This window comes from Anoplolepis gracilipes, chromosome 8 (assembly GCF_047496725.1).
Source record: "Anoplolepis gracilipes chromosome 8, ASM4749672v1, whole genome shotgun sequence".
NCBI classification, from domain to species: domain Eukaryota; kingdom Metazoa; phylum Arthropoda; class Insecta; order Hymenoptera; family Formicidae; genus Anoplolepis; species Anoplolepis gracilipes.
Genome location: NC_132977.1, coordinates 11,597,218 through 11,615,289, shown reverse-complemented (window position 1 = coordinate 11,615,289; position 18,072 = coordinate 11,597,218). Strand labels below are relative to the sequence as shown.

General features: G+C 31.4%; 2 protein-coding genes across 8 annotated transcripts in view; one reads left to right on the top strand and one right to left on the bottom strand.

The window, feature by feature from the left end:
• Positions 1 to 18,072, bottom strand: part of LOC140668955 (A-type potassium channel modulatory protein KCNIP1) — a 51,875-nt gene that overhangs the window by 6,527 nt on the left and 27,276 nt on the right. For all 7 annotated transcript variants that reach the window (XM_072898307.1, XM_072898306.1, XM_072898305.1 and 4 more), the window contains one exon: positions 26 to 95. In XM_072898307.1, coding sequence (XP_072754408.1) covers positions 26 to 95 — 70 coding nt within the window. The remainder of the gene's footprint in view (positions 1 to 25; positions 96 to 18,072) is intronic.
• Positions 92 to 16,140, top strand: LOC140668954 (dynein regulatory complex subunit 5). Its single transcript, XM_072898304.1, has 10 exons — positions 92 to 432; positions 1,871 to 2,143; positions 2,589 to 2,780; positions 7,869 to 8,039; positions 8,116 to 8,254; positions 9,326 to 9,563; positions 12,441 to 12,596; positions 13,035 to 13,149; positions 15,297 to 15,469; positions 15,950 to 16,140. Exons 1-10 carry the CDS (start codon positions 386 to 388, stop codon positions 16,009 to 16,011), a joined length of 1,566 nt encoding a protein of 521 aa, XP_072754405.1. The 5' UTR covers positions 92 to 385; the 3' UTR covers positions 16,012 to 16,140.

The following is an 18,072-nucleotide window of genomic DNA, read 5'->3' as shown; positions in this document are numbered from 1 at the left end:
AGGCTGTTATTTAATTGGAACTCACTGCCGTGCGGGAAGAATTTCGCGTAAATGTCCTTGAACGAGTCCTCGTGCACCACTCCCTCGGGACACTCCTGGAATAAGAGGAAGAAAAGATCGTGAAAAATGATCGTACTCAGTTTCGCGAGCGTTTTATCGGAGTGGGATTAAGCGACACTCTATACATTTTACGGGAGCAACCATTTACTCGGACACAAGCGGCGATATTTTGTGTGTGACTTGAAAGGGTACACATACGATACACAGCGCGTGTGCACGTATCATTAATCATTTATAAAGATATTTCGTAAAGTAGTAAAGTAGTAAAGCTATTTATACTTCTCATTTTTTCTTTTTTTTTTTTCTGCAGAGACGAATATGAACAATGAGGATTCCGCACAGGATATCGAAGAACGTTATAGCCGCTTACAGGTAAAATAAAGTAGAATAGAATAAACGAGAGAGAGAGAGAGAGTTCTCCGCTCGCGTTATCGTCCCTTATCATTTTCTCCTCACATAATATATGTTTCATCTCTTCGCGTATATGAGATTTTTCTTTATAACAAAATTTGAAGTTTCTAAAATAATATGAAATTTTTTTGACAAGATAATCTTGTAACATATACGATAGGTATGTATATTATCGCGATCATCTATTTAAATATTAAACCAAACTTTAAAATAAATATTCATTATACGAATAGGATAATGTATTCATTTAAAAATGTTTAGCATAATCGGAGCTAAAAAGTAGTCGAAATTGACGAATATATACTTTTGTCATATATCTTAATATATGATTATTATAAAGATTGCATAAAATCTTATTATTTATTCATAGCTAGAGTGTATTGTAGAAATGTATTTTCGAACTTTTGTTGCTTTTTTTCGGAGAATTTTCGTGTCTCTTAAATTATAATGAGAAACTTTTATCATTGACGGTATCTCGATTTCAACAATGCAGCATAAAATTTGAATTATAAAAATAAAAGAATTTACTCGTACAGAGTAATTTAAAATGTCAGAATAAAAATTATAACAGTGAATAATGACAAAATATAGAAGATTTTTAACTATTTCTTTGATAAATTTCATAATTTGTCATTTCTCCGAGAAGAAAGAAATGTGGCAACATGGTAATTTTTCATTAGTTGGTCAAATTGCAAATTGACATGTGAGGCCTAGTCGCTTCTCACTTACACGTTTGTATATAGAGGCTTATTCAGATAGATTATTTAAAATGTCAAAAGAAGACTCAGCTGAATGCTATATTGCCACGTTTTCACAATAAATAATATGTCATCTCGGATAATAGGACGAAATTGAGAAAGTTATATTCAATATCTTTTGAACTAGTCAGTACTTGACCAAAATTATGTGATCAAATATTTCCTCTATATTTAAACTATACTTTTGCAAATTTTGAATAAATTCCTATTATTATTTCTATCTATTTTAGCTCTTAAATCAACACGATCACAGGAGGTTTTTTATAAGATAGAAAATCTGTAATCGTATCAATTTAACGGCTAAAAAGGACAGAAATAATTATATTTATACTTATTTATATAAATAATTATAATTATATTTATAATTATATTAATACTTTTACTTATAATTAGATCCACAAAATAATTAAACTTTATAATAATATCGACGGCTAAATTCATTGCAAATTAAAATCCTTATAACTTTTGATTGCTTCAGTGAATCAACTCTAGGTTTTTTTTATAAGTCTCTGAACATGTATCAGAACAATCTGTGCAAATTTTATTAAATTCCTATATTTTAAAAAATAGGTACTAAACATCCTTAACAATACAATCTTTTATTCTAAAAAAAAAAAAAAAAAAAAAAAAATGGCTCGCAGGTGCTCGCCGAAGACGTTGCTGCTGCCACAGGAGCAAGGAAGAACGCTGCAAGCGGAGGACGTCTCGTGGGACGACGGTGTAATCCCCGATTTGAAGATACTCGCGCTTCGCGCAGTAGTCTCGGCGTGGAAGAATAATCCTGTTCTGGAGAATCTACCGACGTGTGTCGACAGAGACGTGTTGCTGGAAACACTGCCGACAGATCTCCCCTTCGAGTTGACGATAACGAGAATCGAGGACGGCTTTTATTGGGAACGCGCGGCCAAGGACAGGTGAGATATTACGCCTGTCAATTCGCGCGATTATGCGAAAAATTCTCGCACAATCGAATATTAGCGCGTGAAATTATTACGTGACGGTGGATTTTTTATTCGATATTAATTGACCTTAATCTTGTTTCGATCTTATCTTAAATCGCTCTTTCTTTCTCTCTTTCACTTCAGGCTTGGTTGACATTTTTTAATAATGCATAATCTTAATCTTTCTTTAATCTCTCATTTTTATTTCTATAGTTTTAATTATCTTGAAAGATATTTATTTTATTAAAATATCTTTATTTTTTATTAAGGAGTATTTATTTGTAAAAATATTGTATATAAGACAATTTTAATTGTTTTAACTATATTATAGAAACGCTTAAAAGTCATATTTTTATTGATATTAAAAACATGTGTTTAAGTGATCGCATGTATGTATTTAATTCCTCTATTAGCGCAGGTGGGAACACAACGATCCGGGAGAATATGGCGATTCATGGCGTCGATTATATTGCGAACGCCACTTAGCCGAATATCTGGAAACTTTGGAAGCGAGTTACTTCGAGTCTCAAAGAGAGGAATGCGAGAAACTAATGACACTTGTCAAGGACTACGTGTACGCCATAAGACTTGGTTCTCTCGTGCCTACCAAGTAAGACGAGTTCATTTACCGAATCCTCAACTAATTCTTGTGCGCGAGAAAACAATCAAGATAAACTAAAACAACTGTATAGTTAGGAGATAATGTTAAGACAAACGGAAAACAAACTTGGTTTTCCGCAGGATCTTTGTGCCTGACATTTATGTATCTCGAATAATTTTCAAGAAAGAGAATTTTGCTCATTCTAATTTTATTCGATGTAACTTGTATTTAAAATTTTGTTAAATCTTAAGCTTTACAATATATTTAACGCGAATGAAAAATTTCATATCTCGAAGCAGAGCTTCTGCCTGATTAGAACTTCAAAGTCGAAATTCAGATACCATAAACCTTTTCAACAGACGATGTTGCTAAAAAGTATCGGTGTATGAAAAAATGATTTCCTCCGAGACTCACTGATGAAAAATTAATCTGCATTTGCTGACACTGACTAATGACAAATTAATCCGTATTTTATTATGGATCATCGTGTCGAATAGTAGTCAGAGATGTCTGTACACCCCGCCAGAGTATCTTGCGAGCGGATCTTTCATCGCGCTTATATACGTTGCGCCGAAATTCATAGTTACATGTATTTCCCCCGGCCGAGAACATCCGAAAATTATTATTAGAGCCGGTCAGTTTGTCGGCTAAAACTGTAAGTGTTTGCACTTGAAGATCCAGAGAAGTGCGATGGACTCCCGCGTGTAAATATCGCGCGAAAGCGTGGCGGTCGGTTCTATAATTGGCCGGAGTATCTAGGAGGCCAATTATAATCGCACGCGGACACACGTTGGAAAATCACGAATATATCGGCGTCGATTAGTCTTCCTCTTTACTCGAATCAAAATGTTGTCGCGACATTATCATGAATTAGCAGCAGCTATTTAAGGAGGTTCTATGTCAAAAGTTGATACATTTCAAAATTAATAAATTTAACATAAAATTAATCATTATTTTGTGAGCTAAAGTAAAGATTTGCCAAGTAGAATATATAATTTAATCTCAAAATTGTAAATTTTATTCGATATTCAGGAATTTGAAAAAAAAAAAAAAAAAATTAAAAATAATTAAAGTAAAGATTTGTAAAATTAAAATTTTCCCTCTCATGAATTTTTATAATCACTGTATCAAAAAAATTTTTAATTTTACAAATCTTTACTTTAATTATTTTTAATTTTATTCAAATTGCCGAATGTAAAACGTGTATCGAACGTATTAACTTTTGACATAAAAGATTCGTATAGCTCTTTAAAACTTATCTTTCAACGTGATTTCCACGTTGATCTCTTTTTGGCTCTTGGAAATGCGAAAAGTCTTTTGTTCCGGCTCGAGAAGCAGAGATGAGAGATCAGATGGATTATCCTGTCTCTCTTTTGACACTGTCAATCACTTTACCCAACGGCAGACACAGTAACCTACCTTCGTTTACTACTGTGTGTATTCATATTTTCGACTGATTCGTTTGTTTTCCTTCGAAAGAGAGACTCAATCTTGCTCATGTTCCCTGTTTGGAGTTCTCATCGCTTTCGTTCCACTTGGAAAACTTTTTACATCGCTACGTCGGACGGAAAATCTCAGAACTAACATGCATAAATACAAGATGCCTCAATGAAATATTTTGGCAAAGTATTCTTTTTATCCATAGAATTATAGCGTGACTTTAAAAGCCATTTGTATACCTCAAGATGTTCTTCGTCAAGGAAAAAGATTTCGATCCATCACGATTACAATACCGATCCGTTATCAAATGATCGGTATTAAATACTTGTGCGACCATTAAAAGAATTCATGCGAATCTGTGCTTACTACACCGAGTTTATATGAAAATCTAAAACGTGACGGACTCGCGAGCGAAATAAACTTGTTAACGCGTTAAGGATTCTAATTATACGCAGCGGGATATACAACGCTAGCAATTTGCCGTGGCCGTTTAGCAGTTTTAGATCCCGAGCGGTAAATTTTCGTGAAATTACAACAGAACACGCGGCCAAGCTGATATGTGTGACAGTTGATTCTAGACAAGCCGGCTAACAAGCGCTTACTTACAGAGTAGAAAGTGATTCAGATGCTAGTTACGACAAGGGAATATGTATGTGAGCGAAATACTTCTCTTCTTAATAATCTCGCCGTGATAAAATTTATTAAAAATTGTAATAACAGTTTTACACACTGAAAACACAAATTATTTAATGTAAAAAAATATTTACTTCAATACGTTCAAATAGGTATTTATTTAAATTAAGCAAAAACATATTTGAATCAATAAAATATATATTGCTGAATAGTAAAATAGACAATATATTTTACTAATTCAAATATATTTTTGCTTAATTTAAATAAATACTTGTTTGAACGTATTGAACTAAATATTTTCTTTAGATTAAGTAAATTTTTTTTCACTGCACGTGCAAACATAATTACTAATAATCTGAAAATATATCCTCAATTATATATTATATTAATTATATAATATATTTGATATAGGATGTTTATAATTATATATAATATAAATTATAATTATTATAATTATTCTTAAAATAAATTAAAAAGTATATAATTATTATACATATATTAATAATATGTATAAAGATCTAAAATCAATAATAATATATTAGAAAATTAAACAAAAGTCTTGCAAGTAGAATCTTTTGCTGTATTTTTTTAATTTTGCGATTATACATGTAATGTAAAATTTTGAGTATACGTGTTCAGAAAAGAGCGATATGATATTTGAAGCGTTCTATGAAGACGAAGAATGTTCGCTTCGCTGTCTTCATTTCAGTTTTATTTCATTTCCCTATAAGACCATATTTATAAAAAGTTGCCGAGAAAAGGGGTACTATTTAAAAAATAACAAAGTTAAATGTACATAGTTACAGTCGTGGAGTCGGCGGAACAGAGATAGTCTCTTATTGCTACTGTAACGAAGTTGGAATAGGTATGTAATACGGGGAAGAATTCCGCGATAGCGCGCTTGCAAAACTAATCTCGGACAGAACATGTAAAATGGTTTCGTACTCTCGTATTCTTTTCAAAGAAAAAAATTAATTAACTTTTTACACACACGCGAATTTCGCAGGATTCCCGTATTATTAATGCGGAAAAGTGCAGTGATATGAGCTTTATAAAAAATTTAACAAATGTAATTTTTATTCCGTGTGTGACTAAGCTTTATTACACTGGAAATGCATTGCACATCATTTTTTTCTTAGGAAAAATTTTATTTCTGAAATAAAATGATAGAGATTTGTGTATAGTAAACATTTATTTATTTTTTTCTCTTTTTATAACCATTTTAATACTTTCAACATTAAATATAACAATAATTATTTTGATTCTATTAATAAATCTATTAAAACAAAATTGAAATTTAAAAAATTGCAACTAAAATATTAAAATATATACTTTTGAAGATGATAATTTCTAAGATAATATATGAAATATATCGTAATTCTAAAATTCGCGCATCGAAGCTTTCAAGACTATAACACTAACAAAACTAATAATTTAAATTAATCGTGAACTTTTCTCTGAGAATCTTTTTGCAATCCGTCTCTTTGCGGTGCATTGATAATTTTAAAAACGCGTAATGTATGCATTTTTAATAAGCAAAGTGGCGAGTCAAAGAAGCGTTATCGTTTCGTGAAAGCAACCACTACGGATCTTACAATTAGCCTAAGAGATCGCAGTCTCATTTAATTAGAAGCCACGAGAGATCTTAAGAAAAGTAATTTTCTCAAACCGAGCTGCTGCTTTTTTAGAGCGATCCGTAAATCCCCTGATAAAATTTATCGTCGCTTTCATTTGAATTGCGAAGTATGGATTTTTTTATCGCAACTTGTCCGAATTTTATTTCTTTCCCTTTAATACTTCTTGACGAAGTCAACAACTATAAGGGAAATATATGTTATAAAAATGTTTTTTACGATACTATATATATATATATCAAAAGGAAATATATACGAAAGAAATCGCTTTTGAGAAACAATTATAAAATATCTTTGATTATTTTAAAGAAAAGTAGTTTCTTAGTTTAACTTAATTTTTAAATAACAAACAAAATTATTGACATAATTAATAATTTCATGCAATTATAATATAAATATTGGATGCAACGTTTCATTAAAAAAATGAAAAAATGATATTTTCTCCAATTCAAATAAGTTGAACAAAAATTAATATTAATAAAAAAAGTAATAAATAATAATTAATAACGTTTATAAATAAAGACATATTCTTTATAATAATTTTTATATATTTCTCGCAACCTTTTTAAATAATAAAAAGTAGTTTTTCCAAAGATACTTTCGCAAAATATTATTCGTGGCAGATGTAATTAATATGCTATATTAATTAATACATGTAAACTTTTGGTATTATTACTTCTTTCAATGCACGTATAAATTTATTATATGAAATTCCATTTCGTATCAATGTAGTACATCCGATATATCTATATCATATATATGCAGCGGTTAATATGGCCAGGCATGTGCGTGTTCTTCAATTATTCACTGCGACTATCGTGCCACCATGCCTCTATATACGCGATGCATATGTGTGTAGCGTAATCCATCGTCCAATATTGATCAAAGCCCCGATTCACTCTAATACATTAACTGTCCCGCGAATAAATCATTGACTAACGACACTCGAACTAATTTTTTGCATACGCACCGAACATTAAGTTGCGAATTTATTACGTAATACGTCCCGGAAGTGAAATATTTTTCTCCGTATTAAAAAATATTGTTTCTTCCTACCCGTTCTCATTGGGGTTTAATTAAGTACGGACATACTAATATAAAAACTTGGGATATATATGATAAGCACATAACGGTGGAATTATAAAATGAAGAGTTATCTCAGGAAATTAAAACTTTTTAATCGCTCCAGTAAATATTTTAAAGCATCCCATGATATTTTTTAATAATCAGCTAAAAAGAATTTTGAAATAAAAAATTAATGTAATCATTAAATCTTTGCAATATTTATATCATGTGTTTATTATTCGCGCTTTGATTGACCAAAGACATTCATCGATAAAAAACTGATTGCTGATTGGATCGCATTTGCATTATTTTGTTATATTTACAGGAAACAGATAAAGCGAGTTAACGCGGAGGAGGACGAATCTGTCTTAGAGGAGGACATAGTGCATCATATTCCCATGGCAATTATACTGCTGCAATTGCCGCATCTCACCGAAATTTACCTCAACTTTGGTATGATATACATGGACGACGGTTTTGAGTGGCGGGATTTCGAGTAAGTTTAGCGAACGCGGGAAATAGAAGATGACATGCTCAGGCTACAATCGATAAGAGATTCATCGCTCAAACAGATTCTCGCTGGAAGACTGCATAAGTTTGGGGGAGGGAATTAAAGCCAGCCCGAAATTGAAGAAATTTAGTTTAACCCGCAGCAACTTGGATCGGCCCCGAATAGCCGCTATTCTTCAAGGAATGGCGTCCAATGATAATGTTAGTGGATCATTTTTTTTTATGCATCGTGTTACTCTCTCACAAGTAAAGATTTTAAAAATACAAGATTTTTCGTGAAAAAAAAGAGAGAGTTAAATTCATGAATGTTATCCATCTCAATATTTTTTCATCATGACAACAAAATGAAAAAAAATAGGGTAAACTAGGGTATGATGGCCGTAGGCTGTAATTTTTTCAATAATCGCTACATAATGCGCTTTTTTAGTCTTTATCAAAGATAATCGATATTTACAGTAGTTTACGCGCATATCGTTATTCGAAATAACGATATTGTGAATCTTATATCATATTTTTACTTTTGACTACCTGCGCAGAGAGAAAAATTTCTTTACATTTAATAAAATTGATCAAAAAACTAATAAATTATTGGATTTTTAAAATAACATGTATCATATAATATCGTTTAATTCAACGAAATGATACTTTTGTCAGTCAATAAAAATAATGTTTCATATGACATAATGTTGTTTGAATGAAATAAATAAATCCAAACAAATCGTTCTCTCTGTGTGCAAAGTTTTTCATTTGTCCACTGTTATAACGTCGAATAAATTGCAGTTAAGCTATCGTAATTGACGTTAGACATATTATAAAGATATATAAATTATTTTATATGACCTATAATTTTTATTTTCGTTTTCACTATTTTTTTATAAACATTATGGTCATCTTTTCCTTAAAAGTTGGGTAAGATGACCAACGCTTATGTTGTACTATTATGATAATATAAAATTTCAATTAAATATTTTCCTTTTAATTTCGATAATATTACGTAATTTTAAAAAATAAAAGTACGTTTTTTGCATTTTAAAAAACTATGGCCATCTTACCCGAGTTTACCCTAATGTCACTAGATACTATGGCTGGTAATATCTAGATAATGTCTATACTGCTAGACAATATTTTGAAAAAAATGATATAATCACAAGTATATCGCAATATTTCTTTTTCCGATGCACCATATTATAGCGAATTTCATTTAATTCAATCACCGCATATATATACAATTCACACACAATACACTACATGTTTCAATTATCTCGGTTACAGATCGAAGAACTGGATGTGTCGCATTGCAAGTTGATGGACACCGGCGCGCATGCAGTGGGTGAATTTCTGTCGATGCATCGGAAATTGAGAACTCTGCATTTGACGAACAACAACATAGGGCCGATCGGAGTGGCAGGCGTCGTTCACGGAATATTGAAAACAAGCTCGACTGCTTTAAAAAATTTGGATCTCAGACTGAATCCTCTGCAAGACGAGGGAGCTGATCACATATGCGCTCGTAAGTCCACGTAAGCGTTTCCGTAATGCCGTATTTTGTCGATGATATCAAGCGACAATGCAGAATATTCGAGAGAAAAAGAGAGCGAAATTCGCATTCAACGTTTTTGTTGAAAAGCAAAAGTATTGGGTTGGCCAAAAAGTATAATGTCGGTTTTTGCAATAGATGACGTTTCTGCACTGAAAAAAAAAATGATTTAATCTAAAAAAAATATTTAGTTCAATACGTTCAAATAAGTATTTATTTAAATTAAGCAAAAACATATTTGAATCAATAAAATATATTGCTGAATAGTAAAATAGACAATATATTTCACTAATTCAAATATATTTGTGCTTAATTTAAATAAATACTTGTTTGAACGTATTGAACTAAATATTTTTTTTAGATTAAGTAAATTTTTTTTTCAGTGTGTATTCTTCCATACAAAGCATTGCATTAAACTAAAAAAAATATATATATATATTCTGAAAGCTGACACGTCAACGTGTGAATTAAAAAAAAATGTTCGATTATGTTTTATTCCTATAAAGGAAAAATGCGGTATAAACATTAAAAATGATTTCTTATCGCAATTTACATCGCGTTTTTCTCCTTGAGAAAATAAAAAAAGCATAATTGCTCGAAAGTATACCTTCTTGCTCATTTTTAAAATAAGATTAATTAAGAAAATTTCACTAAATGTAATAATTTTTTTTAAACTACGCGTTAAAGTGTCAGTTGTGTTTTCAGAATGTGTATATATTTTATAACTTAGAAACAGTGCTTTGCATTGAAAAACATAAAAACGTCATATACTGCAAAAATCCGACATTACTTTTTGACCAACCCAATATATTATTATTTCTTGAGAAGCTGGTAATAAAGCTAATAATTAAATAATTTCATTCTCTCCGCAAGTTAATATTTAATATTTCTCATTTAATTTTAGGATCAAGAAAAAGGTAGAGAAAAACTCTTTTTAGTTATTTTTCTTCCCAAATCTGAATATGAGATAAAGAAAAAATTTCGCGATTAAAATTGTGTGGCCTCGAAACTTTGGATAAAAAGCGTCCCGTGGATAAAGCATAAAAAAAAGAATCTAACTAGTTGGTGAACTAGAGTAGGTCCGAGATGAAAAGATCGACGAGTTTTTAAACAAATATTTCAAAAAGAACTTGAAAAAGTTTTTCCGTCGGGTACATGAATATAATAGCTTAGTGAACGCAAATACATTAAAATTCACTATCGGATTATATTCTTTAACTTATAAACTCTTAGATAAATTTCATGACTTTCAGATTTCTATCTTTAATAAAATATATGCGTGATAAATATTTATGCGTGATACTTAATACACTTTCAGAGTGTGTAAATTTCAACTTTTCCAATCTTTCAATTTTTAACTATACCGTTATAAATTAGCACATACAATTTCCGATAAACAATTCGATTTCATCATTTACGTTTTAATGAAATAATCTTTCTACTGGGAGAAATAAAGTGTAAATAGACTCGCGATTAGATTTAACGATTCTTTACTGCTTCGTTTCTTTGTTAAAACTATACAATATAATATATTATATAACGCGATAGCTGCTTCTTTTGTTTCTTTGAAAACGTAGCGCTACTCCGGAGATTATCCATTTGTTTTCAACGGAATTTAGTGCTTGGGTAATATAAAGCTCGCCCAAGTAAATTGAAATTTAATGTTGCGTGTAGTGCTGCTTTATCCTGGGCGTTGGTGTACGGATGCGTTGCATTCTCGCCAAATAATGGGAAATTTCTCATATTCCGACACCATCCTCTTTCTATCTCTTGAAAAGCTATTATTTTCCATTATACCTTATGTACGGTGAATGATAAAATCGGATGTCGAAATTTATATATTCTGCATTCTCTGCAAATATAATTTCCAGATAACAAATGTCAGCGAATTTTTTTAGAATTTTAAAAATAAGTAACGCGTCTTTTTTAAGATATCTTTGTGAAATTTGGCTGAACGATCGAATAAATGTTACGTACAAAAAAAAAAAAAAAAAAAAAAAATGCTTAGCGCTGAAAAAATCAAATTAAGGAGAAAGTACCTTTATCTTGAATTTCACTTTGAAATATCGCGTATTGCTTAGTTGCCTTGATTGTACGACCAAAAGAGAGTCTATCTACAATCTTGCAGCACAAGGTCGCGGTGCTGCTATTGCCGATTTAAAAAAAAAAAAAAAGCTGAATTCTATATAATCTGAAGACATTAGCATAGCATAATCGACCCGCGAGTGAAGAAAGCGTGGTATAAGCGGCATGCTGAATTATTTAAATAAATGCAAACTGAATAGCAAATCGCGGCATGCGCGTGCATACAGATCGCATGTTATGGCACGCGGAACGTGACCGAAACTCTCATTACATATAAAAATGTATGAAAGGGCAATAGCACTTGTCATTACAAGTGCAAAATCAGTGCCGCAATTTCTAAGAGATATGTTCCCGGACGTGCAATACACGTGCGCTCTGTTTATCAAAATTATAGCGTGAATTTGACATCTATATAAAGAAAACTCCAAAATGTAAACTTTTATGTTAAGTTTTGAGCGAGAGAAAGAGAGAACTTGGTAATTACGTTAAACTTGATTGACAAGCTTTCAGATTATGTAACTGGAGAGGGAAAAAGAAATATCTTCGACAGAAAATATTAAACACGACACGATTTTGCGTATATTGCAAAAATTATTGCTGAATTTAATAAATAGTGATTATTTTCAGGATAGGTGTATTTTTATATAATTTATTTTATAATTTTTTTGTCGCTATATATCTCTTGCAAAAATATCGTCAAATTTATTCATCATATATTATAAAGAAATCTCTATATTGTTTGACGAGTTATCATTTTTATTGCAGTTCTAGTGAGAAATAAAACTTTGGAATCTTTGAATATCAGCGGCTGTGAATTAGGATCTGAAGCCGGTATAGCGCTTGCAGGAGTCCTTTCTTCTGGTTGTGTGCCACTCGAGACCTTATCTCTGGATGTATCGAACAACGATTTTGGATTGACTGGTATTGAAAGAAAAATTGACTCTTGTATAAAATCTATTGTAGAAAATATTCTTCTCCTAGTAGGTAATATAATTCAATAGGAAGAAGGAAAAGTTTAAAGGAAAAAAATCTCTGAAAGATTTGTAAAGTCACCTATAAATGATATAATCGAGATAATCATATATAAAGAAAACTTATACTTTTTATCAAAATATATATAAGTATCGCATATGTATATTAAGTATTATAGATTAAAAAAAAAAAATATATATATATATATAAATCATGAAATAATTAAAAAGTAGTGTATGCATTAATTAATAACAGTGTAAAAATTCTTAAAAAATGGCAAACTCTGTTATTTTCCACTCGGCATGCATAGTCTAAAAAATGTAATGTTTTGACATAGGCTTGAAAAATTGGTACGGTATAAAAAAAGGACAATGAAATTTGTTCCAGCTGGAGAGTCATTCGAGGCGGCCGTGGCCTCTTGCTCGTACATTATCCACTTGGACGGTCGAATGTGCAATTTCTCGAAAGAATCGGAGTACTCGATCAATGAGAGCGCGTTCAGGTGAGACCCGATCATCGGCTGGTATAAACGTTCCATCTGTTAAAATTCATTGAACCTTCGGGCAAGCCTTTTCTCTTGCCCCAGCCGCGGGTTTTCTTTTATTTTACTATTTCATCCACGATTTCCATCATCCGACGAGCGATGCGAGACATACAATATCGTAAATTTTAACATTAAACCTTAAGGGACTAAAGGGATGTTGTAGAAATGTGCGCAGCCTGCTGCAAATCTATAAATTTCTGTCGTGTTTCCGTGATGCTTGACTTTATTGACTTCCATATACTCATTGCCCGTCCCCGTTATGATTTATTAGGACACGTAAAGAGATTATTATATTGCTGAGAGAAATCGTGCAATTTCTCGCGATATAATTTCCAAACGCTGCTTCTTCATGTTTATATTGTAAATCTTCACGTAACACATTTCGAATCGTATATATTAATTACTTCTTTTTAAATCGGAATCAGAATAATGTAATTAAGCAATATTTACCATCAAGTGTGTGTATATAATACATACTGATCATACTGTCATTAATTAATTAATTAATATTATTTAATATCATACTTTGCATTATTAGTATTTATACATTATTTATATAATATATATTATATTTTACTTATATTTAATTTAAATTATATTGCCAGATATATTGTTTATTTTATTATTATTAATTCCTCTCGTCATCTCTCTCGATTTTGCGCGCGAAAATGTCTTTTATCCGTCATTTTACAAAGACTTTATTGAAAGATAGACGGGACAAGATAATTCCTCCGATATTCCGATTCTCTGCAAGTCAACGCCGTCGTGAGATAGCCGGCTTGGTTCTCGGTTGGCAGGCTGTGTTTGCAAACGTCATTACGCTCGAAAGGACAACACGATCGCCGCCAGAATAGAATAGGTCGACAACTCCGAATGCAAGAAGGAGTACGTGCGACAAAGACGGCGAATCATGCAATGTGCTTGGCAACGCGCCAGTCCTTCGCCAGGAGATAACTTTGCTCCTTTACTACGAGACGACAATGTCTTCACGAAGAGACGTCGTTAATACATACATATACATATGTATGACATGCACCTCGTTAACAATAAGTCGCAGAGCGAGATCGATTATCATAACCGAAGAAGAGATCAAGAGCCGAGATTCACCAACTTGTCCCTCTTCCTCTCGCTTCTCGCACGCAATTACAACTTTGTATGCGCTATTTAAACGCTCCTCGTTCCACTAGCCAGCGCTAATTTAGTCAATCGATTTATCCGTTTTTCCTTCCTTCCTTTCTTTTTTTTTTTTTTTTTAGGAACGCACACGCGGTTATCCTTCTCTCTCTCTCTCTCTCTCTCTCTCTCTCTCTCTCTCTCTCTCTCTCGTTACGCAGATCTCCCGTCGATCGTACCTCTGACCTATTGACGCCGTTATTCGCACGCTGCGTAATATATAAGCGTAGCACAAGGATTCTCACTTGTGCGAATACATCTCGGCGTGATTCTAAAGGTCCATCGCACGTACGAGACATACTTAATTCTACATGACAATCTTTTTTCAATAGTTTGAAATAAAACTCGACGCGTCAGCAACTTGACGTCAGAAATTAATCTCTTCTAAAAGATAGTAGCACGTTTAATATTATCAAAAAGAAAAGAAAAAAAACATTCTCTCGTAAATTTAAATATTGTTATTTTTAAATATATTTGGTTTAAAATTTTTATTAATATTTATAAGTGTTAAATATATTTATGATAATGTCTCATTAAATTTAAATACAGAATATTGATATATTTAAATATATTTAAAAATTTTTATTAATATTTATATGCTTTAAATGTATTTATGATAATGTCCCGCTATATTTCTTAAAATCTGATTCGTCAGAAATAAGAATTTTAAAAAATGTGATTTATCTCCGATGACAAATACGAAGAATTTCCTTGTTGACATATTTCAAAGGAATCGAGATCGACATTGTTATCAAGATCGTGTTTCGATTTATTGCATTCCCATTTTTATAATCGTGTACCCTCGTTTTCGGTGTACTACAATTGCACATATTTATCTTCCATCGACCACATTTTCCAATTTATTTTATCACAATGAATTATTGCTACGCGACCGCAGTTATTATAAATGTTCGCATGTTACGTTTACGCAGGAATAAACAAAATATGAAAAGGGAAAGAAACAGAGCAGCGTTTTCCCGAAGTAGAGACGTCTATAATTCATCTAGCGCCAAGGATCTGCAACAACAACATCCGGAAGCTGAGCCGTCATTCCCAGAGTCGACGGCTATTGTGAATCATTTTACTGGCAGACAAATCGATGCCGGTAAGAGTTGCTGTACTATGCTTTCTTCGTACGTTACATTGCAACTTAATCTCTGTGTATGAAATGCAATAGCGTTATACAAAACGTAAAAATATCACGGGAATCTACTTTTTGCAATTTTATTGTTGTTGGTTATAATTTTAATTCAATTAAGCTGCATCTCGAGTTCAAAAACAAACAAAATAAATAAATTCAATTCAAGAAAATGTTTACAAAAAAAATGTTTCTTTTTATTTATTTTATATTATGAGAAATTTATGATTCCATTCAATATTTATATTTAAATGCAACGTGATTTACATGTATTAAAATATCTGTAACATTTATTTTGGAATTTTTTGATATAGTTATTCACAAAGGGAGAACATTTCATTTAATGAACTCGACTACTTTTCGAGCTAAAAACGACACGGACGAAAAATATTCAGAACGAGATCTCTAAAAACGATATTAAATTTAATTAAAATCATGAAATTGCAGACGAGCTGGAATTGATGAATTCAATTCTCAGGACTTGGCGTACAAGCAATCCTGTCTATTAGGGGAAGTGGACTGGCTCTTTCGGTTATGGAAAATTTAAGACGCCGTTTGGCAACGATGCCACGAGCGATGCGACGCAACCAGCATAATTTTTAGATGGAACTAAAGCGACCACATATACAGGCTCCGCATCCATGGCCAACTTTGATTCCAGTCAATAAAACTATTTCTCGAAGATCGATATAACGTTTATACTTATTACTGGAAACGAAAGCTATGGATACTTTTGTAGAAAGCCAAGAAAGTTTTGTAATATTTATCGCACAATAACAATTTTCTACATATTACTTCTGTGTCTGAAATTAAATAAATAATTCCAGATTTTTATCTTTAGCTTGTCGATTAATTTTATAATAAAAATGCTTCATTAATTTAACAGAGCGATTCTTTCTCCGAACACTCAAAAAAATATTTTGCTAATGTAGATAGATTTCTAGATGTCTCAATTAAAATTTATCGCTACTTTTTGTATCTGTTAGAATATTGTTTGTCACGTGTAGAATTTATGGCAGCAATATTCTAGCAATACCTCTAGAAAATTTAGATCCCATTGCCAAATATTAATCACAAATATAATTGTCCTTGACAAGGCCTTAAAGATAGGCATCGCGGATAAATTTTCTGTCTAAATTACACTAATAGTACAGTTATAAAATATATATGTAGTATCACAGTATTTGCTAATAATTTTTATCTGTTTCAGTTAATTTTTTACACCTAGAAAATTTTTGTCGAGGTTGCAAGATCGTTTTTTTTTAGTGTATCGAATATAAAAAAAAGATACATAGTCGGAGCAAAATTTATTCGGATTAAAGTTGTAATGAATTTGTTGAAGAAGCTTTAAAAAAATGAAGAAAAGAGAAAACGCGAAAGATGTAATAATAAAGAGTTGCGGAAATCTCTTTTGCTGAAAAAAGATTTCCTTAAAAATTAATAATAACGCAAACTAATAATTTTCAAATAACGCGTGAATAACGGTATGAATTTTTGCGTAATAGATAGATTGTCGACAAAGGTAAATTACAATTTTATAAGTGCAACTTTTCGTGACTACAAATCTTTATATACTCCACGAGTCAGTGCGCTCACAATTTGAAAATTAATAACCATATGTAGCGTGCAATTTTTTTTTTGCCACTCTTAGTCACGCTTTCGAGTAAACGATTTGGTAATTATCTAAAGACTTGCATTTTTCATACATATTGTTAGAAAACGTTGCAGTCTCTTAAATATGAGTAAAATATGAGACAAGTATTTACAACTTTTTTTCTTAATATAGAATATTTATACTGTGAAATTTTTACTATGGTTTTTCTTTTATATATAATTTTTTTATGATAATCTTTTATCATAATCTTTTATGCATATAAAGATTCTCTTTTATCATATTTTAATGTGTGAATTCTATTTTCTATCTTTGAACAAAAATATATCCGTCGATAATTTTGATCGATGACAGTATATATAACTCTTTTAGATAAAATCATAGAAGATAATGATTAATAACAGAATGTTGGATATTTAATGATTATCCAGATTTCTAATCTATACTCTGTACTTCTTCAAATAAACTGGAGAAGAAATATTCTATAAGATATAATCAGTAATTACTATTATATTGAATAGTATTTTTGAGCGAAAGAATCGATTAAACTAGCTGAATCGTCGTGCTTCATGGGATTTCATATATTATGAGCAAGCAAACATGAGCTCCCTATTGTATTGGAACGACGGTCATTCATGTGTACGGTGGATTTAAACGATTGGGAATTTAAAAATATGTGACGATAAACGCAAGGAGTGTATTGCGCAAATGGAATGCCTTAAAATTATAGCACGTAAAACCCGTAACCGTAACCGTAATCGCAACCATAATCGTAAAAATCAACCAATAACGAGCGTTCGTTTAAATGCAACGGATTCAATGGATGCTCGTTGTTTGTTGATTCTTACGGCTATGCTTCCGATTATAAATTGCGTGCTATAGCCTTTAACATACGAATTTATGCATATGTATATTGGAATACATATATGCATTTTTCATATATAAATACGTAAAATAT

Coding starts and splice junctions, on each gene's coding strand:
- LOC140668954 (XM_072898304.1), top strand. CDS start 386: ATGAGGATTCCGCACAGGATATCGAAGAACGTTATAGCCGCTTACAG. Junction 2,144..2,588: donor GAACGCGCGGCCAAGGACAG/GTGAGATATTAC, acceptor CTATTAGCGCAG/GTGGGAACACAACGATCCGG. Junction 8,040..8,115: donor TTTGAGTGGCGGGATTTCGA/GTAAGTTTAGCG, acceptor TCGCTCAAACAG/ATTCTCGCTGGAAGACTGCA.